At 32.4% G+C, this 22236-nt stretch overlaps 1 protein-coding gene across 3 annotated transcripts; it reads right to left on the reverse strand.

Annotated features, from left to right (window-relative positions):
• Positions 1–208: 208 nt before the first annotated feature.
• On the reverse strand, positions 209–22219 carry LOC143078963 (GPI-anchor transamidase component GPAA1-like). 3 transcript variants are annotated; one of them, XM_076254042.1, is made up of 13 exons: positions 22144–22219; positions 20234–20409; positions 17789–17873; positions 17436–17541; positions 16648–16807; positions 14783–14884; positions 14292–14488; positions 13579–13775; positions 12898–13051; positions 3429–3593; positions 2296–2492; positions 1118–1294; positions 209–567 (listed from the first exon to the last, which is right to left on the reverse strand). In XM_076254042.1, exons 2-13 carry the CDS (start codon positions 20403–20405, stop codon positions 303–305), a joined length of 1977 nt encoding a protein of 658 aa, XP_076110157.1. In that variant the 5' UTR covers positions 20406–20409; positions 22144–22219; the 3' UTR covers positions 209–302. The 3 variants fall into 3 exon arrangements, with proteins under 3 accessions (XP_076110157.1, XP_076110158.1, XP_076110159.1); XM_076254043.1 differs by lacking the exon at positions 22144–22219 and adding an exon at positions 21925–22139; XM_076254044.1 differs by lacking the exon at positions 22144–22219 and adding an exon at positions 20996–21015.
• Between the last annotated feature and the right edge of the window lie 17 nt (positions 22220–22236).

Raw genomic sequence — 22236 nt, forward strand, 5'->3', positions numbered from 1 at the left:
AAGCGGTGGGACATCATCAATCCCAACCTTCCTTTTGTGGTATTGAACCTTCTTATTAAATTTCAAAGAGATCCATTCATGTAAACTAAAGTTATTGTCCGGAAACTAAATGTGTCTTTGGACAACAATGCAGACGACTACATGATAGCATTATACAACGCAAAAAAAAATTTGCGGTTGTATAAAAAGTATATATAAGAGTCATCTGTTTAACATCCCTATACCTCGTACTTTCCCAATACTTTGCTGGTGGGATATTTAAGATCACAGGTATACACAAAGATCTCTTCTATAATGCTATTTTATAGATCACAATGTACTATTGTCCAGAACATCAGCCATGTTGGCAATACAGCAAAACAAAACACACCATACATCCATGATCCAAATAAATATCTGTCTAAGATTGTCAAAACTAGTCCATGTTTCATGTTCTCAAAGGACTTCTGTATTAAATCCCATGATCCTTTGTACTTTCCTTCCATTGTTGATATCATTGATGCTATAAATATTTGAACTGCAGGACACAGGAGTAGAAGTAAAATCTTTTGCATCCAACGGAATATTCTGAAACAAGATGTAACATACAAGTTAAAAATTTTAATGATTTTAAATGTGCAAGAGAAACATTTGAATGATTTTTCAATTTTTATTGACTGATTTTAACATTCTTTTTACTATTGATCTATGTTAACATATCTATTCACCAGGGCAGTATCATGTCAAATATCTGATCAAAATCTGTTTAATAAACAAAGTCAGGAATATGCAAGTTGTTTTCTATTTATTTGATGTGTTTGAACTTTTGATTTTTCGATTTGATAAGGGACTTTCCAATTTGAACTTTCCTAGGAGTTTGGCATTTTTGTTACTTTACTTTTTACTATTTAATCTTCATTTACATTTGGAAAAGCACAATAAGTCAAATTCTTTCACTTTGGACACAAAAAATTGAATGATCCAAAATGTAGTACTTTACTTTCAACCTAACAACTTTGAGGCTATGCATAGGTAATATCTGTCCCTTTTCAAGTAGACACTGGAGATAATTCCCTGTTTTGAAATTTAACAGCAGCAGACATTTTAAATGTAAACTTTTATAATTAGCAGTTCTTACCTATTTTTACAAGGATGTGTAATAACTGTAACAGGTATTATAAATACAGCTAAGAAGAATGCTAGAGATATGTTCATCAATGCTATAGAAAATAGTACTAATGACTGGAATATCAGGCCTAAACTCTTCAACAGCTCCCAATCAAATACCAACCTCTTATCAGTTGACTGGGATTTTCTGAAATAGAAAAATCATTTACATGTACTGTCAAAAAGGATGTTCGGAAAGTTGGCTGTTTCCTGCATTTTTTTTTATCAAATCTATAGGACATTATAATTAAAATACAGGAAGACTGGCTTTGTACAAAAAAAGTATTGGTAAGTTGACACATATAAAAAAGAAGATGTGCCTGTCCCAAGTCAGGAGCCTCTGGCCTTTGTTAGTCTTGTATTATTTTAATTTTAGTTTCTTGTGTACAATTTGGAAATTAGTATGGCGTTCATTATCACTGGACTAGTATATATTTGTTTAGGGGCCAGCTGAAGGACGCCTCCGGGTGCGGGAATTTCTCGCTACATTGAAGACCTGTTGGTGACCCTCTGCTGTTGTTTTTTATTTGGTCGGGTTGTTGTCTCTTTGACACATTCCCCATTTCCATTCTCAATTTTATGTGGTATGATTGCCAATGAGACAACTCTTCACAAGTGACCAAATGCCACAGAAACTAACAGCTATTGGTCACCGTACTGCCTTCAACAACATAGTTTGTCTTCCAAATATTCGATTTACAAAGGAATTTATAATCCATATGCTTGGAAGAAATTAATTAAGGCTACTGCTACTTACTTGGGTCATCTGTAACACAAAACTCTATTTGAAACTTAAAATTATTTTCCTTTCAGCCAAATAAACATAATATCCTTAGTTAAATCCAAACATTATCTCAACAGATACAGAAATAACTAACAAATCCAGACAACTATAAATATTAGGAATGGTGAAAAAACAAACTTAGGTACTTGTCTTGGCCACTGACTGACAGGATAATAAAATATTTATGGTGAAGGTATATATTTCATCTATCTGCAAAAGTTACTTACTTAGCTACAGTCCTTGGTAATAAGAGACAAGCAGAGAACAAAACCAGCAGTCCAAAGAAGACTGTATCTTCTACACCAATCCTGATATAAGGTTAATGATGAAGGTATATATTTGATCTATTCACACCAGTTACTTACTTAGCTACAGTCCTTGGTAATAACAGACAAGCAGAGAACAAAGCCAGCAGTCCAAAGAAGACTGTATCTTCTACACCAATCCTGAATGATGGAGACATAGTGGTAACAAACTCGGGTCCAGTAAAACAGAATACACCCATCAGAAAACTAAATAATATTAAAGGTAATACTGTTGATACTCCTTCTCTAGAAGCTTCCTACAACAATTAAAATATGTTTTTATATCAAAGATACAATACAAAAACATCACACATATTGTATTTATGCATTACCTAGTAGTTGTCACACATACAAATTTCAAGAACTAATGCAGTTAACAGCTAATTTGTCAAAAATAAGAAAATTCAATCAAATATTTCCAACATTGCAATAACAAGCTATATTTATTCACTTCTGATCTTTATAAACTTTACAGAATAACTTTTCTAATTGTTGAGAGAAAAGAGTGTCATATTTTCACATCAATAATTAAGAGTCAGCTTTATAGTTATTTATATATTTCTGATCCATCATTGTAACTATACAAGAGTGCACACACTGAATTGTCTCCCCTGCTTAATTGAGTACTCTTTACACATTGGAGGTATACTTATTAATATTCTAATCTGTGAAAACATGATTTATGCTTTAGCTCATATTGCGCTATGAAGTATCTTACAGCATTTATACGTGCACTTAGGTTGGTACTTTGTGATATTTTCTGTAGAAGTTTTTGTGCTTGTAAATGTGGATATATTTATCATGAAGATGTGTGGTTTATTTTATTTCTCCTTAATGGTGAATCAATATAAGCCACCTCATTATTTTGGAACAACAAAATACATCTTTGGGAATTCTATGTGACCATTATGAATGATTGAGGGTATGAATGAGTGTGATTCGTCAAAATATTGTTAACATGATTTTTCAGAGATCGCCAGTAATTATGGTTACCGTTATTTTTGGAAAAAATTAAACATGAATTGTCAAAATCAGTAGATTTTTTTATGTCTATACAGTAGTTTAAATTTCACATCATGCACCAAATTTACCGTTAACGTCATTTGGCAAGAATTTTTACAATTATTCTTCATGAAGGAACCCCTATTATGATCCTCATGATAGTGAAGGACAGAAGTCCTAATTCTATATACCTCAGGAGCATCTTCATCTTCATTATCTGTGTCAGTCTGTTTAGCATCTTCTTTTTCTTTCTTTGTTTCACTTTCTTTTTCTTCCTTAGAGTCACTAGTTTTACTTTCTGAGTCACTGTTATCTTCAGAGTGACGTGTACTTATAGCTATCCATAAAGCAACAGCCTACATGATGGTTAAGGAATCGTTTATTATATAAAGCAACAGCCTACATGATGGTTAAGGAATCATTGATTATATAAAGCAACAGCCTACATGATGGTTAAGGAATCGTTTATTATATAAAGCAACAGCCTACATGATGGTTAAGGAATCATTTATTATATAAAGCAACAGCCTACATGATGGTTAAGGAATCGTTTATTATATAAAGCAACAGCCTACATGATGGTTAAGGAATCGTTTATTACATAAAGCAACAGCCTACATGTAGTTAAGGAATCATTTATTATATAAAGCAACAGCCTACATGATGGTTAAGGAATCATTTATTATATAAAGCAACAGCCTACATGATGGTTAAGGAATCGTTTATTACATAAAGCAACAGCCTACATGATGGTTAAGGAATCGTTTATTATATAAAGCAACAGCCTAACAGCCTACATGATGGTTAAGGAATCGTTTATTATATAAAGCAACAGCCTACATGATGGTTAAGGAATCGTTTATTACATAAAGCAACAGCCTACATGTAGTTAAGGAATCATTTATTACATAAAGCAACAGCCTACATGATGGTTAAGGAATCATTTATTATATAAAGCAACAGCCTACATGATGGTTAAGGAATCGTTTATTACATAAAGCAACAGCCTACAGGATGGTTAAGGAATCGTTTATTACATAAAGCAACAGCCTACAGGATGGTTAAGGAATCGTTTATTACATAAAGCAACAGCCTACAGGATGGTTAAGGAATCGTTTATTACATAAAGCAACAGCCTACAGGATGGTTAAGGAATCGTTTATTACATAAAGCAACAGCCTACAGGATGGTTAAGGAATCGTTTATTACATAAAGCAACAGCCTACAGGATGGTTAAGGAATCGTTTCTTACATAAAGCAACAGCCTACAGGATGGTTAAGGAATCGTTTCTTACATAAAGCAACAGCCTACAGGATGGTTAAGGAATCGTTTCTTACATAAAGCAACAGCCTACAGGATGGTTAAGGAATCGTTTCTTACATAAAGCAACAGCCTACAGGATGGTTAAGGAATCGTTTCTTACATAAAGCAACAGCCTACAGGATGGTTAAGGAATCGTTTCTTACATAAAGCAACAGCCTACAGGATGGTTAAGGAATCGTTTCTTACATAAAGCAACAGCCTACAGGATGGTTAAGGAATCGTTTCTTACATAAAGCAACAGCCTACAGGATGGTTAAGGAATCGTTTCTTACATAAAGCAACAGCCTACAGGATGGTTAAGGAATCGTTTCTTACATAAAGCAACAGCCTACAGGATGGTTAAGGAATCGTTTCTTACATAAAGCAACAGCCTACAGGATGGTTAAGGAATCGTTTCTTACATAAAGCAACAGCCTACAGGATGGTTAAGGAATCGTTTCTTACATAAAGCAACAGCCTACAGGATGGTTAAGGAATCGTTTCTTACATAAAGCAACAGCCTACATGATGGTTAAGGAATCATTTCTTACATAAAGCAACAGCCTACATGATGGTTAAGGAATCATTTCTTACATAAAGCAACAGCCTACATGATGGTTAAGGAATCATTTCTTACATAAAGCAACAGCCTACATGATGGTTAAGGAATCATTTCTTACATAAAGCAACAGCCTACATGATGGTTAAGGAATCATTTCTTACATAAAGCAACAGCCTACATGATGGTTAAGGAATCATTTCTAATATAAAGCAACAGCCTACATGATGGTTAAGGAATCATTTCTAATATAAAGCAACAGCCTACATGATGGTTAAGGAATCATTTATTATATAAAGCAACAGCCTACATGATGGTTAAGGAATCATTTATTTTATAAAGCAACAGCCTACATGATGGTTAAGGAATCATTTATTTTATAAAGCAACAGCCTACATGATGGTTAAGGAATCATTTATTATATAAAGCAACAGCCTACATGATGGTTAAGGAATCATTTATTATATAAAGCAACAGCCTACATGATGGTTAAGGAATCATTTATTATATAAAGCAACAGCCTACATGATGGTTAAGGGATCATTTATTATATAAAGCAACAGCCTACATGATGGTTAAGGAATCATTTATTATATAAAGCAACAGCCTACATGATGGTTAAGGAATCATTTATTATATAAAGCAACAGCCTACATGATGGTTAAGGAATCATTTATTATATAAAGCAACAGCCTACATGATGGTTAAGGAATCATTTATTATATAAAGCAACAGCCTACATGATGGTTAAGGAATCATTTATTATATAAAGCAACAGCCTACATGATGGTTAAGGAATCATTTATTACATAAAGCAACAGCCTACATGATGGTTAAGGAATCATTTATTGTATAAAGCAACAGCCTACATGATGGTTAAGGAATCATTTATTCAGCCTACATGATGGTTAAGGAATCATTTATTATATAAAGCAACAGCCTACATGATGGTTAAGGAATCATTTATTATATAAAGCAACAGCCTACATGATGGTTAAGGAATCATTTATTATATAAAGCAACAGCCTACATGATGGTTAAGGAATCATTTATTACATAAAGCAACAGCCTACATGATGGTTAAGGAATCGTTTATTACATAAAGCAACAGCCTACATGATGGTTAAGGAATCGTTTATTTTATAAAGCAACAGCCTACATGATGGTTAAGGAATCGTTTATTACATAAAGCAACAGCCTACATGATGGTTAAGGAATCGTTTATTACATAAAGCAACAGCCTACATGATGGTTAAGGAATCGTTTATTACATAAAGCAACAGCCTACATGATGGTTAAGGAATCGTTTATTACATAAAGCAACAGCCTACATGATGGTTAAGGAATCGTTTATTACATAAAGCAACAGCCTACATGATGGTTAAGGAATCGTTTATTACATAAAGCAACAGCCTACATGATGGTTAAGGAATCGTTTATTACATAAAGCAACAGCCTACATGATGGTTAAGGAATCATTTATTACATAAAGCAACAGCCTACATGATGGTTAAGGAATCATTTATTACATAAAGCAACAGCCTACATGATGGTTAAGGAATCATTTATTACATAAATCAACAGCCTACATGATGGTTAAGGAATCATTTATTATATAAAGCAACAGCCTACATGATTATAAAGCAACAGCCTACATGATGGTTAAGGAATCATTTATTTTATAAAGCAACAGCCTACATGATGGTTAAGGAATCATTTATTATATAAAGCAACAGCCTACATGATGGTTAAGGAATCATTTATTATATAAAGCAACAGCCTACATGATGGTTAAGGAATCATTTATTTTATAAAGCAACAGCCTACATGATGGTTAAGGAATCATTTATTATATAAAGCAACAGCCTACATGATGGTTAAGGAATCATTTATTATATAAAGCAACAGCCTACATGATGGTTAAGGAATCATTTATTTTATAAAGCAACAGCCTACATGATGGTTAAGGAATCATTTATTATATAAATCAACAGCCTACATGAAAGCAACAGCCTACATGATGGTTAAGAAATCATTTATTATATAAAGCAACAGCCTACATGATGGTTAAGGAATCATTTATTTTATAAAGCAACAGCCTACATGATGGTTAAGGAATCATTTATTATATAAAGCAACAGCCTACATGATGGTTAAGGAATCATTTATTTTATAAAGCAACAGCCTACATGATGGTTAAGGAATCATTTATTATATAAAGCAACAGCCTACATGATGGTTAAGGAATCATTTATTTTATAAAGCAACAGCCTACATGATGGTTAAGGAATCATTTATTACATAAAGCAACAGCCTACATGATGGTTAAGGAATCATTTATTATATAAAGCAACAGCCTACATGATGGTTAAGGAATCATTTATTTTATAAAGCAACAGCCTACATGATGGTTAAGGAATCATTTATTATATAAAGCAACAGCCTACATGATGGTTAAGGAATCATTTATTACATAAAGCAACAGCCTACATGATGGTTAAGGAATCATTTATTACATAAAGCAACAGCCTACATGATGGTTAAGGAATCATTTATTACATAAAGCAACAGCCTACATGATGGTTAAGGAATCATTTATTATATAAAGCAACAGCCTACATGATAGTTAAGGAATCATTTATTGTCGAGCCTTCGACTTTAGTCGAAAAAGCGAGACTAAGCGATCCTACATTCCGTCGTCGTCGGCGTCGTCGGCGGCGTCAACAAATATTCACTCTGTGGTTAAAGTTTTTGAAATTTTAATAACTTTCTTAAACTATACTGGATTTCTACCAAACTTTGACAGAAGCTTGTTTATGATCATAAGATAGTATCCAGAAGTAAATTTTGTAAAAATAAAATTCCATTTTTTCCGTATTTTACTATAAATGGACTTAGTTTTTTCTGCGGGGAAACAAAACATTCACTCTGTGGTTAAAGTTTTTAGAATTTTAATAACTTTCTCAAACTATCCTGGGTTTGTACCAAACTTGGACAGAAGCTTGTTTATGATCATAAGATAATATCCAGAAGTAAATTTTGTAAAAATAAAATTCCATTTTTTCCGTATTTTACTTATAAATGGACTTAGTTTTTTCTGCGGGGAAACATTACATTCACTCTGTGGTTAAAGTTTTTAGAATTTTAATAACTTTCTTTAACTATCCTGGGTTTGTACCAAACTTGGACAGAAGCTTGTTTATGATCATAAGATAGTATCCAGAAGAAAATTTTGTAAAAATAAAATTCAATTTTTTCCGTATTTTACTTATAAATGGACTTAGTTTTTTTCTGCAGGGAACCATTACATTCACTCTGTGGTTAAAGTTTTTAAAATTTAAATAACTTTCTTAAACTATCCTGGGTTTGTACCAAACTTGGAAATAACCTTATTTATGATCATAAGATTGTATCCAGAAGTAAAGTTTGTAAAAAGATTACTCTGTTTTTTTCTGTAATTTACTTTTAAATGGACTTAGATTTTCTTACAATCATAAAATAGTAACAAGAGGAATATTTTTATTGATTTTTTTCCTCATTGTTGTTGAGCCTGTGATTTACAGCAAAAATAGGCGAGACACTGGGTTCCGCGGAACCCTTACAAATTTTTATATAAAGCAACAGCCTACATGATGGTTCAGGAATCATTTATTATATAAAGCAACAGCCTACATGATGGTTAAGGAATCATTTATTATATAAAGCAACAGCCTACATGATGGTTAAGGAATCGTTTATTACATAAAGCAACAGCCTACATGATGGTTAAGGAATCGTTTATTATATAAAGCAACAGCCTACATGATGGTTAAGGAATCGTTTATTACATAAAGCAACAGCCTACATGATGGTTAAGGAATCGTTTATTACATAAAGCAACAGCCTACATGATGGTTAAGGAATCGTTTATTACATAAAGCAACAGCCTACATGATGGTTAAGGAATCGTTTATTACATAAAGCAACAGCCTACAGGATGGTTAAGGAATCGTTTATTACATAAAGCAACAGCCTACAGGATGGTTAAGGAATCGTTTATTACATAAAGCAACAGCCTACAGGATGGTTAAGGAATCGTTTATTACATAAAGCAACAGCCTACAGGATGGTTAAGGAATCGTTTATTACATAAAGCAACAGCCTACAGGATGGTTAAGGAATCGTTTATTACATAAAGCAACAGCCTACAGGATGGTTAAGGAATCGTTTATTACATAAAGCAACAGCCTACAGGATGGTTAAGGAATCGTTTATTACATAAAGCAACAGCCTACAGGATGGTTAAGGAATCGTTTCTTACATAAAGCAACAGCCTACAGGATGGTTAAGGAATCGTTTCTTACATAAAGCAACAGCCTACAGGATGGTTAAGGAATCGTTTCTTACATAAAGCAACAGCCTACATGATGGTTAAGGAATCATTTCTTACATAAAGCAACAGCCTACATGATGGTTAAGGAATCATTTCTTACATAAAGCAACAGCCTACATGATGGTTAAGGAATCATTTCTTACATAAAGCAACAGCCTACATGATGGTTAAGGAATCATTTCTTACATAAAGCAACAGCCTACATGATGGTTAAGGAATCATTTCTTACATAAAGCAACAGCCTACATGATGGTTAAGGAATCATTTCTTACATAAAGCAACAGCCTACATGATGGTTAAGGAATCATTTCTTACATAAAGCAACAGCCTACATGATGGTTAAGGAATCATTTCTAATATAAAGCAACAGCCTACATGATGGTTAAGGAATCATTTCTAATATAAAGCAACAGCCTACATGATGGTTAAGGAATCATTTATTATATAAAGCAACAGCCTACATGATGGTTAAGGAATCATTTATTATATAAAGCAACAGCCTACATGATGGTTAAGGAATCATTTATTTTATAAAGCAACAGCCTACATGATGGTTAAGGAATCATTTATTTTATAAAGCAACAGCCTACATGATGGTTAAGGAATCATTTATTATATAAAGCAACAGCCTACATGATGGTTAAGGAATCATTTATTATATAAAGCAACAGCCTACATGATGGTTAAGGAATCATTTATTATATAAAGCAACAGCCTACATGATGGTTAAGGGATCATTTATTATATAAAGCAACAGCCTACATGATGGTTAAGGAATCATTTATTATATAAAGCAACAGCCTACATGATGGTTAAGGAATCATTTATTATATAAAGCAACAGCCTACATGATGGTTAAGGAATCATTTATTATATAAAGCAACAGCCTACATGATGGTTAAGGAATCATTTATTATATAAAGCAACAGCCTACATGATGGTTAAGGAATCATTTATTATATAAAGCAACAGCCTACATGATGGTTAAGGAATCATTTATTATATAAAGCAACAGCCTACATGATGGTTAAGGAATCATTTATTACATAAAGCAACAGCCTACATGATGGTTAAGGAATCATTTATTGTATAAAGCAACAGCCTACATGATGGTTAAGGAATCATTTATTCAGCCTACATGATGGTTAAGGAATCATTTATTATATAAAGCAACAGCCTACATGATGGTTAAGGAATCATTTATTATATAAAGCAACAGCCTACATGATGGTTAAGGAATCATTTATTATATAAAGCAACAGCCTACATGATGGTTAAGGAATCATTTATTACATAAAGCAACAGCCTACATGATGGTTAAGGAATCATTTATTACATAAAGCAACAGCCTACATGATGGTTAAGGAATCGTTTATTTTATAAAGCAACAGCCTACATGATGGTTAAGGAATCGTTTATTACATAAAGCAACAGCCTACATGATGGTTAAGGAATCGTTTATTACATAAAGCAACAGCCTACATGATGGTTAAGGAATCGTTTATTACATAAAGCAACAGCCTACATGATGGTTAAGGAATCGTTTATTACATAAAGCAACAGCCTACATGATGGTTAAGGAATCGTTTATTACATAAAGCAACAGCCTACATGATGGTTAAGGAATCGTTTATTACATAAAGCAACAGCCTACATGATGGTTAAGGAATCGTTTATTACATAAAGCAACAGCCTACATGATGGTTAAGGAATCATTTATTACATAAAGCAACAGCCTACATGATGGTTAAGGAATCATTTATTACATAAAGCAACAGCCTACATGATGGTTAAGGAATCATTTATTACATAAAGCAACAGCCTACATGATGGTTAAGGAATCATTTATTACATAAATCAACAGCCTACATGATGGTTAAGGAATCATTTATTATATAAAGCAACAGCCTACATGATTATAAAGCAACAGCCTACATGATGGTTAAGGAATCATTTATTTTATAAAGCAACAGCCTACATGATGGTTAAGGAATCATTTATTATATAAAGCAACAGCCTACATGATGGTTAAGGAATCATTTATTATATAAAGCAACAGCCTACATGATGGTTAAGGAATCATTTATTTTATAAAGCAACAGCCTACATGATGGTTAAGGAATCATTTATTATATAAAGCAACAGCCTACATGATGGTTAAGGAATCATTTATTATATAAAGCAACAGCCTACATGATGGTTAAGGAATCATTTATTTTATAAAGCAACAGCCTACATGATGGTTAAGGAATCATTTATTATATAAATCAACAGCCTACATGAAAGCAACAGCCTACATGATGGTTAAGAAATCATTTATTATATAAAGCAACAGCCTACATGATGGTTAAGGAATCATTTATTTTATAAAGCAACAGCCTACATGATGGTTAAGGAATCATTTATTATATAAAGCAACAGCCTACATGATGGTTAAGGAATCATTTATTTTATAAAGCAACAGCCTACATGATGGTTAAGGAATCATTTATTATATAAAGCAACAGCCTACATGATGGTTAAGGAATCATTTATTTTATAAAGCAACAGCCTACATGATGGTTAAGGAATCATTTATTATATAAAGCAACAGCCTACATGATGGTTAAGGAATCATTTATTTTATAAAGCAACAGCCTACATGATGGTTAAGGAATCATTTATTACATAAAGCAACAGCCTACATGATGGTTAAGGAATCATTTATTATATAAAGCAACAGCCTACATGATGGTTAAGGAATCATTTATTTTATAAAGCAACAGCCTACATGATGGTTAAGGAATCATTTATTATATAAAGCAACAGCCTACATGATGGTTAAGGAATCATTTATTACATAAAGCAACAGCCTACATGATGGTTAAGGAATCATTTATTACATAAAGCAACAGCCTACATGATGGTTAAGGAATCATTTATTACATAAAGCAACAGCCTACATGATGGTTAAGGAATCATTTATTATATAAAGCAACAGCCTACATGATAGTTAAGGAATCATTTATTATATAAAGCAACAGCCTACATGATGGTTCAGGAATCATTTATTATATAAAGCAACAGCCTACATGATGGTTAAGGAATCATTTATTTGTTTAGTTACTAGTCATAAATTATTAATGCCTACTATTTAATAATGTGCAATCTTTTATTAACTGGGTTCCTCACAGAAATAGATTTATAAATAAATTTTACATGTCAAGTTGGGAACATGAAACAATTATAGAGGTCTTAACAATTTTGTGAAATGACTGTCTAGCCTGTCTCACTTTACTGTGTACAAAATTAGTCAACCATGTGAATAATTCTGTAAACAAAGAAACCAACCTAGAAGTGCAACCTTATTTTCAATGTTTGAAGTGAATATCAACAATGATACACAATTACACATTATTCTAATCTTACAAACCAGGAAAAGGATACCTTGATGAGACCAGCAGCACATATTAAACCAAACGGTGGCATATATAGTCCTATAGAGATGTATCTCTCTGTGGCTGGTAAAATGTAGAAGAAGAAAGATTGGTGAAACCTCTCTAATAAGTTGTTTAGACTCCTAAATATACCCTCTATAACTCTGTAAAATACATGATTTTAACATTTACATAAATATACCATCATTGCATCAAAAAAAATACTACATTAATTTTTAACTTTTATGTCCTCTATAATTCTGAAAAACATATTAATCAACTAAATACACTTTCTACAATGGCTTAGAATATCTAACAAAACACAGAAAGGCTCAAGATTTTTGTTGGACTTTTAACTAAAATCACCAGTCTTGTTGTTTACAATGTAAACCTATTTTCTAGCAGTAGTGATGCTGTTTTGAGACGGAGTAAGTTACAAGCTCAGTGTTCTTCACAGTATTTTCAATTAGCAACAGGGATTTGATATATCACGGATTGCCTAAAATTACAGCTCCAGTTTTACAATACTTTCTATTCAGATGGCATCATTGCAATATATGACTCCATGGTGCTATAAAAGTCTGGATAGGACACTAAACTCCAGCTAAAGTTAACATTATAACTTTTCTCTTATGAGAGTTCAGATCTTAACCTTTTTCTCTCATAATATTGCCTACAATCAGATATTCACCTGCCAGTTTTTGCCAAAGAAATGTGATGTCCTTTTCTTTTTGTGATCCCTTCAATAGTAACAGCCTCAATGTGATATCTATGGAAGAGTCCATGATTTCCTGTAGGGATACCAGAAGCATGGGACCACATCATTTTCATCATGGTTTTCAGTGAGTGCTTGTAACCATCAACAGATTCAGCATCATAATAATCTTTCTGTTAAATAAAAAGAAATTGAAGATGTGTAAAACAGTTTACAAAATCTTTACCTTCTGAGAAGAAAAATTTTTCATTATATATTTCTCATAATTTTTCACAAGTCCGGATATCACTTCAATATTGCCAAATAAACCTGTGATTTTAGTCAGTGCCTGTTCCAAGTCAGCCTTTAATTACGTGATTGATGCAGTTTATCACTTTAATTTGTAGTTTATTGTTTTTTACATTAATTAGAGATTATAATCATGTTTAAACTGTTTATGTTACATTCAAATGACTTTTTGTCATATCAAGGCCTTTATAGCATGGGTTTTGCTAATTGTTGAAGGTGGTATGGGGACCTAACAATAACTTACATTTATGTTTTTTGGTTTCCGGTAGATAGTTGTTTCACTGGAAATCATACCACATCTTCTTATCTTTATATCCTGGAAGGATCACGGACAAAACTAATAAGCTGTTGCTTCTACTGGGCAAAGTGTTAATATATTTTTTTCACTATATTTGTCATACTTGCTTGTGTATTGACACTTCCACTCTTTCCCTCTGACATAATCTGACCACCAGGTTGACCAGATCTAGGTTAGGTAGTTGTCCATTTAATCCCTGTATCTTAATGTCTAGATGCTTCAGGTTAGAATCTGGTATTTCTAGATTTAAAGCTGCCTGTATAGATCCACTTCTACCCATCAGGTCTCCTGGGGATATGTCTAAAAGTAAGAATCATGTTTTAAAATATTTTCTACAACAAAGGAATAGGTCCGGTAAGGGCTGATTTTGGCCTCAAATTTCAAGTTCATCTAACGATAGTTTTTGGACACTTTTTAAACACTTAAGTGTCTATTTCAATTGATTCGATTAGTTTATGTGAAAGATTTTAACTGATTTAGTCATTAAAACGCTCTGATTCAAGCTGAAATATGAAAAATCTAAACATTCAATATTTATTTCATAGACTACTATTTAAAGTATTAACCTCCATATTTTTAATCCGTTAAACTTACATTCAGAGCTGATTTCATGGTAACCATTAAGCCATGCCTGCATTCCAAATTGTTCATGATCAGTGGCAAGGAATATTATATCCTTGGCCCAATATGGTTTCTCTGAAAAATATATCAGGATGTTCAATGATTAAAAATTCAACTTTATGGATATAAAAATAACAGGAGATCATGAGTTAATTTCAATAGGTGTTTGTTTGTAATTAATCTAAATCTTGTTAAACATGTATAAGAAATTGGCTTAGCTTTAAAGAAATACAAACAATGTAGGGATAAAAGACATAATTCTTGTACTGTGGATTCATTTATAAGGTACACTAAGGTACCAATTTCGTGAATTATGGAAAAGGTTACATGTTTGTGAATATTTATTTTCCTGGTTTGCCAAAGTTCACATAGAAACCTGAAAAAAATTTGTTATTCGTAAAAATTTAATTTTGTGGTTCCTTAATCGGTATCTAACTAATAATTATGAATCCACAGTGATTATTGATCTTTCTCAGTAGTCAAGGTTATAAAACACACCCTAGTAGTAGTAAATTTCCCAAATATTATACTTTATCATGCACATACATGTGATACTCCCTGCTGGAGTTCAAATCTCCCACTTTTCAGACCCTCTTCCGTCCCTCCCGTTAAAATTTGAAATCTTCCGCTTTTTGAAAATGTCAATTGCCAAAAAAATTTTCAGTTGACATTTCTGTTTACAAAATAGATACGGACAGGGAAAAAGTCTGAGAAACTTGAAATTGATATGGGAAAAGTCCGACAAAAACGGAAGTTTCTTGTAATGGAATTTGTGTCAAAAAAAGGATATAGGAAAACAGCCTGGAGTAATCAATGAAGGTGTTAAGGATTAGACTGCATATACAACAATAAAAGATGATAGGCCTTTACCTAGTAATCAACTAGCTAGCTAAATATACACATCTGGATGATTAAGAAGTGAAATACTGACAATGGAACAGTTGTATAAACATCAACTTAAAAAATGTTGATGCTGTTGAAAACATGGAACAGACTTACAGTTTATACTGAACCTCAAAGACAATAAAATCAACTCAAATATGATATTTATGGCTTGTTTTCTATCGAAGCCAATTGAATACCTATATAAGTGTGTTTGTCTTGTAATTTGACAAAATACAAACTGTATGTTATCACCAAATACCCCAGCATCAAATTAAAGAAGACAAAGTATCTAGCCAAATTTAAAAATGGTGCACGTCCAGTGCCAAGGGTCGAGACCATGCTTACTACACTTCATGCAAAGCTGACTATGGTGGCCCTAATTACTTGACCAATATAGAGACAGCTACCCACCAGATAGCCCACAACTCTATCAATTCAACACCTTCTGTTACAGACATGTTCAGTAGTGGTACCAAAGTTGACAATGTGGCTAAAGCAGAGGTAATTTTTGCCAACTATGTACGATGGCTGATCACTTTATCTTGGAACTATATATTATGAATAAATATTTGAACTCCCCTTATCTTCTATTTTACTAAGTAAAAAATGGCTATGCATGTGTTTGAAGGTATTGAATCATTGGTTTTTTTTTAACAAAAAAAGAAGATATGCAGTTTAAACACAAAAAAAAAATCTTGCATATGTCAATAAAAAGGTCAATAAAAAATCTCCAGTTATGAGGCCCAAACTCCAGCTGAAAATTTCCAAATCTCCAGTGGTGGATTGACAACTCTGTCACATGTCTGCAGATTTGGCATTTTGGTTCATGTTTTATTTGTGAATTTATATGTAAATAAACTCATCATAGATACCAGCATTGAAATATAACACTTTCCTCTTAGACACGAAATAATGACTACAGCCAATTTGCAGCACTTGAAAGCACAACTTACGTCTGAAGTATTTTGCCAGGGCAAGCATTAACACCATACTACCAGTGGTGGAGGGCATATCTGATTCTTTTTGACGAAGAGGCATTGAGAGAACAATAGACTCTGTACTACTGGCTCTCCTAGCCCGCAATATTCCATAGACATTCTGGCCTGGTACACTCTGCAGAACAAAATCAGGTTTTAATTCTTGGAATCAACACTCAATGTATTACATGTAATTCAAATCAATTTACTGTAGATTCATTTATTTTTGTGGGTACTAGTTTTACTGTGGATTCATTTATTTTTGTGGGTACTAGTTTTACTGTGGATTCATTTATTTTTGTGGGTACTAGTTTTATTGTGGATTCATTTATTTTTGTGGGTACTAGTTTTACTGTGGATTCATTTTCATTGCTATTTGATTTTGTGTTAATGTAAAAGTCTGTATACATTTTTATAGAAATTTATAATTTGTTGTACATTGAAATTTGTGGTTCCTGGGTAACCACAAAATCCATGAAAATTGGTATCCAATGCATAATAATGAATTCATGGTATACAAACTATTATTCATAATTACTAATTACTACATTGATCTGTAAAAATAACTTATGTGCAAAATATTATAAGCTTCACCACAATTTTTTTTTAATAATAAAACTTTTTTCCATTGAAGGAAAGCATGAACTTTCCAGAATTTAACAGTACATGTCTCAATAACAAAATGTATCAAACTAACTTAATGTCAAAATACATAGTACTTTATTCATCTTGATAATATTGAATCTGTTAAAATTATACTATACCTGTCCCCTGGTTAACTGTAATGGATACAGTATAGTATAATTCTGTATATATGTATCTAAACCCAAAGCCGTGAACTGGTCAGCAACCCATTTTCTAGGTACATTTCTGAAATAATATATTGATTAACATATAAAGATAAAACATTTGACAGAAATAATATGCAATAATTATCAAAAAATTCCTATTTTTTTTACTGAAATATTATTGATTGTGTTTATATGTTTTTTTTAATTAATCATTTATCAACTACAAATTTGTAATGCAGTAATCCCACTAGAATAAAAAAAAAGTTAAACACTTTTGCAATATACACGATATATTTATACGAGTTCTAAATATAATAATATCTTACTTTTTTTCCTTTTGAAGCTGTTCATTGTACTCTTGCACCAGGGCTTCCATATCCAACTCTGGGTAAAACTCATTTTCTACTAGACCTACAAATGTAAGTGATACACAAGTTACAAATCCATAATCTAAAGTCTAAAATCTTGGGCACTTGTAAATATTTCCTCAGATTTCACTCAAAGCTTTGTTACAATTATCATGCTGTAAATAATTCCATTAAAGAGGGGGGATAGGACCTTTATCAGGACTCTGGGATAGGGTGTTTTTAAGCTCTGGATTTCGGGATCCGGGAATTTTTTTTTCGAATTTCGGGACCTCGGGATTTCGTTTTTTTAAGCCTGGGATTTTGGGATTTCATGTTTTTAAGCCTGGGATTTCGGGATCAGGACCCCTCCTATCCCCCCTCATTAAAGCAATACAGAAATCTTGTCAGATGTATATTTTTCACATAACTGTCTATTCAACCATTATAAAATTACTTTTAATTACTGCTAAAAAATATAAATATTATCAATTACTGGTGCTGCAATTTCCGTCCACTTGTCAACGTATATTTGTTCCGCCTAACAGAAGTTCAAATGGAAACTTTATTATAAACATTGTCATAATACCTATTCCTGTTGGAACAAATATTCTATACCATTTATTCCGTTAGGAACATATACTGTAATATTTATTCCTGTGGAAATAATATTCCAGAATATTCTTTCCTTTTGGAACTTATGTTATGAAGGAACTACTATTCCGTGACATTCTCACATACACATATTAATTTAATTAGGAGTGTGTTGAAAGGCAATATAAGGTATAACATCAATTGGACAGCAACATAATTAAAAAAATTAACCAACAAATCAAATTATCATTCAGAATAAAATTTTAATCACTGCATTTTCTCAATTATCTAATTAAAAGATAAAATATTGAATCTAAATCTATATAAACCAGCTTCAATGTACCTGATTAATCCTTAATTGCTTTAAATTCAGAAGTTTTTTTAAATGCAAATAATGTGACTGGATAAGTATCGCAATTATAAAAACTCACATACTGAATTCAATTCATGTGTTTGTACATGTATTAAGATTTTTTTCTGAAAATTGCGATAATGATATTCGCATTATTGTTCATTAGATGGGTCAATATATTTAATTGTTATTACATAGGCCGTAATGGTAACGTTTTTTTCTATAGCTCAGTCCATATCCTAAACTTGGATATGTATGATAGCTCGTTTCGAAGCTGCAACATTTTCACATATGTGGTCAAATTTTCAAGGTACAAAGTGAGATTACTTTTTCCTTGAATTAGCATACCCCGAACATTCTTTCATGATGCGGCTCCTTGTGGTAAAAAAATCCCTTTTTAAACACAATAAGTTATTTGAAAATTTAATACTTTGAACACATTTAATAGCTCCATAGTTTTTACACATTTATTCTATGTTCCTCTACTTTCCTAATAACCACAAACAGTCAAGGGTCTAACTTAAATAAGTTATCAGAGAAAAATAACATGCATGTGTTATTACAGACACTTTCATGAGTTGTCTACTTTTTTTTCCTTAACCTGTAATAACATATGTTTGTTATCAGTTAAATATATCATAAATATTTTATCTTTAATGGGCACTTGGGAATTCTTAAAACTTTACGCAGTAGCTTAATATATATTACCTTGATAACTAATTTTCTAATTCCATTAATACAATTTTGATCAATCATGGTAAATCAATGAGACAAGGCCTTTAAGGGCAAACTAAGCTGTAATGACAAGGCTTAGTTATTACAAGCATGTAACTTGCTATATGAGAGTAAATGAGACATTTGGAATCTTGCGCAGTGCCTCATTACAAGCTCTGATAATCATTTCTTACAATGAATTGAAATACAATGTACATTGTTATGCAAGTCAGAGCAAAGCCTTTAAAGAGATATAGAAGCTTTAATAACACCCTTTTGTTATTGCAGGAATATATTTTCTGTAATAACATAGGTGTACTATGCATGATTGGTAAACTATGAGCTGTTTTATCTTTGCAAAGATTAATATACATAAAGAAAATCATAATATCAATAGAACTTGAGAAAAAATTAACAAAATAAAGGTTGTATATTTTCCCTTTGAAACATGTAACATATATATGTTATCACAGTTTTTTGATATTTTAGCTCACAATAACAACATGTAAGTTATTTTTCTCTGATAACTTATTTAAGTTAGACCCTTGACTGACAAATGGTTAATCTCAGTCATTTGTAAAAAAAAATAGAAACATGTCCAACATATCCAATATCACTTCACAGAGATTTTTTGTTTACACATGACTTTTGAGTTCCTCATTTCGAGGTGCATTAGGAATATTGTCCCAGATGAAGATACAAAAATCACAATAATAAATGCATGTAGTCAATTCTGAATTTGCAGTTTCAGTTGTAAAGATACATACCTGGCAATAAAGCATTTTCAGAAAAGTATGTACGAGCGTTGAGTGGTTGGTATGCTAACGCCAGAAACCATGTGACCCCAGCAATGTAACACAGAACAGATAAATGGTTATTATACTTAGAAATCACATCTAGTATTTTCTGCCTTTTCTTTGGATCTGACAGGAGTCCCATGTTCCTGCAAAAAAACATTTTTTGAGAAAACTCTTGCATTGTTCATCTTTGAGAAGCTAATTTCAGGTAGCATTACATTCTAGCAATGTAACACCACATTATCATGATGTTAAAAGCCCCTGGGGAAATTAAGGCCCACTATCATCTCAGAAAGCTTCAACAAGATGGTGGTATAAAAACACTACTGGCACCAACAAGCAAAGAGACAGCACATAGATCCTTGTCTCATGAGTTTTCCATTGAAAAAGCATGCACACAAAAGTGTAGTGGTTGAAGTTCTAACTATTATATTGTACTTTTGGTCGTGACACTTTCTTTGGTCCCGAGCCCGGTTGGGTCTTTCAGTGGGTACTCTAACAGCTGTGCGTAGTCCCGAGATAGCCCAGATTTAATTCGTCATACTGATGGCTGCTAGAAAACTCTTGGGAAACAATAATACATGTATATATGGTCAGAACGTCTACCACTGAATTGTATTTAAAGTGTATGGACAATATTGATGTAATCAATTATAGTTTAAGGTTCATCATAACAAATGGACAAATATGGCCGTATTTTCACCCCAAATACTACTCTGTGTACAGACTTACTTGTGCTGTTTGGAAAGTTCTAATGCCTAGCATCCACTAGATATATAAAAGTTAAATGCATTTTGTGTTTAAGAAAGATAAAATCTTTCATAGTTTTTGATGTGCATTTTTTTCCTTTCTGCAGAAGGTGTAAAAATAAACAAACACCTGAATTACTTTGATACTGTCCACTCACTGAGTCAGATAAACTCTTTAACTCACCTATACTTGTGAAGATAAATCTTGTCCATGTCAATTAAGGACAATCAAAACAATACAAACCGGTTTTTTACCTGAGGGAGCATCTCATAGTTGTACCACAACTTAGTTAATTTTCACACCTTTTGCATGAAGGAAAAAAAATGCCCATCAAAATCCAAAAGAGATTTTATCTTTCTGAAACACAAAATGCATGTAACTTTATTATATCTAGTGGATGCCAGGCATTAAAACTTTTCCAACTTCACAGGTAAGTCTGTACTCAGAGTAATTTTTGACATGTAAATACAGCCATATTTCTCCGTTTGTTATGATGACCTTAAATCATCAGACCTTCTAAAGAATTAATTATTGAACGACTAATACATGTAATATCTCAGAACCAGGGAAAATAGGAAGCAAGAAGTAAAACGCTTGAAATCATATAATTTATATATCAACTAAACATCACAACTTTCACTCCCGTTACACAAGCACTTGTTTCTATCCATGGGAAGACCCACTATCAACTTATCGTAAATATATACGTTGATAGTGGGTCTTCCCATGGATAGAAACAAGTGTCTGTGCATGCACAGTACGAATATTTGTATGAGGTACGAAAACTTATGATCTGACCATACACAGGTGATTTCAGCTGCACCCTAAACAAAAATGTGTACTAGTTGAAAATCAGAAAAGGTGAAAAATATAAATTGGTGGTGAAATTATCAAACAAATGCCAAAATTACGTTAAATCGGTGGTGATTTGACCAAGTGTCGATTAGTCTTTTTGATATAGGTGCCGAAATAACCAGATCCTGTGCCGATTTGACTCGAACCTCTAGGACACTACGCCAGGGTTCAGGTTTTTATTTTTAAAATGTGTATCCTGTTCTATTGTAAGAATGACGATAAAATAACAGTGTGAGAGCTGCCCTTTGAAAGAAATTGACAGTTTCACTGAGTACCTATTGATTTTGTGTTAGTTTTAGCCGGGTTCTCTTTTTTTCAGGTAAAAACAATCAAATGATCCAGATTTAGATTTAGATTCATTTACCACA

The sequence above is a fragment of the Mytilus galloprovincialis genome, chromosome 6 (assembly GCF_965363235.1).
Source record: "Mytilus galloprovincialis chromosome 6, xbMytGall1.hap1.1, whole genome shotgun sequence".
In the NCBI taxonomy this organism is placed as follows: domain Eukaryota; kingdom Metazoa; phylum Mollusca; class Bivalvia; order Mytilida; family Mytilidae; genus Mytilus; species Mytilus galloprovincialis.

What these genes read in the sequence shown, in the direction of transcription:
- LOC143078963 (XM_076254042.1), bottom strand. Translation starts at nt 20,405, where the DNA reads ATGGGACTCCTGTCAGATCCAAAGAAAAGGCAGAAAATACTAGATGTG. An exon ending in CAGCTTCAAAAGGAAAAAAA is followed by an intron (nt 17,542 to 17,788) that starts GTAAGATATTAT and finishes ATATTATTTCAG; the next exon opens with AAATGTACCTAGAAAATGGG. An exon ending in ACACATCCTTGTAAAAATAG is followed by an intron (nt 568 to 1,117) that starts GTAAGAACTGCT and finishes ATCTTGTTTCAG; the next exon opens with AATATTCCGTTGGATGCAAA.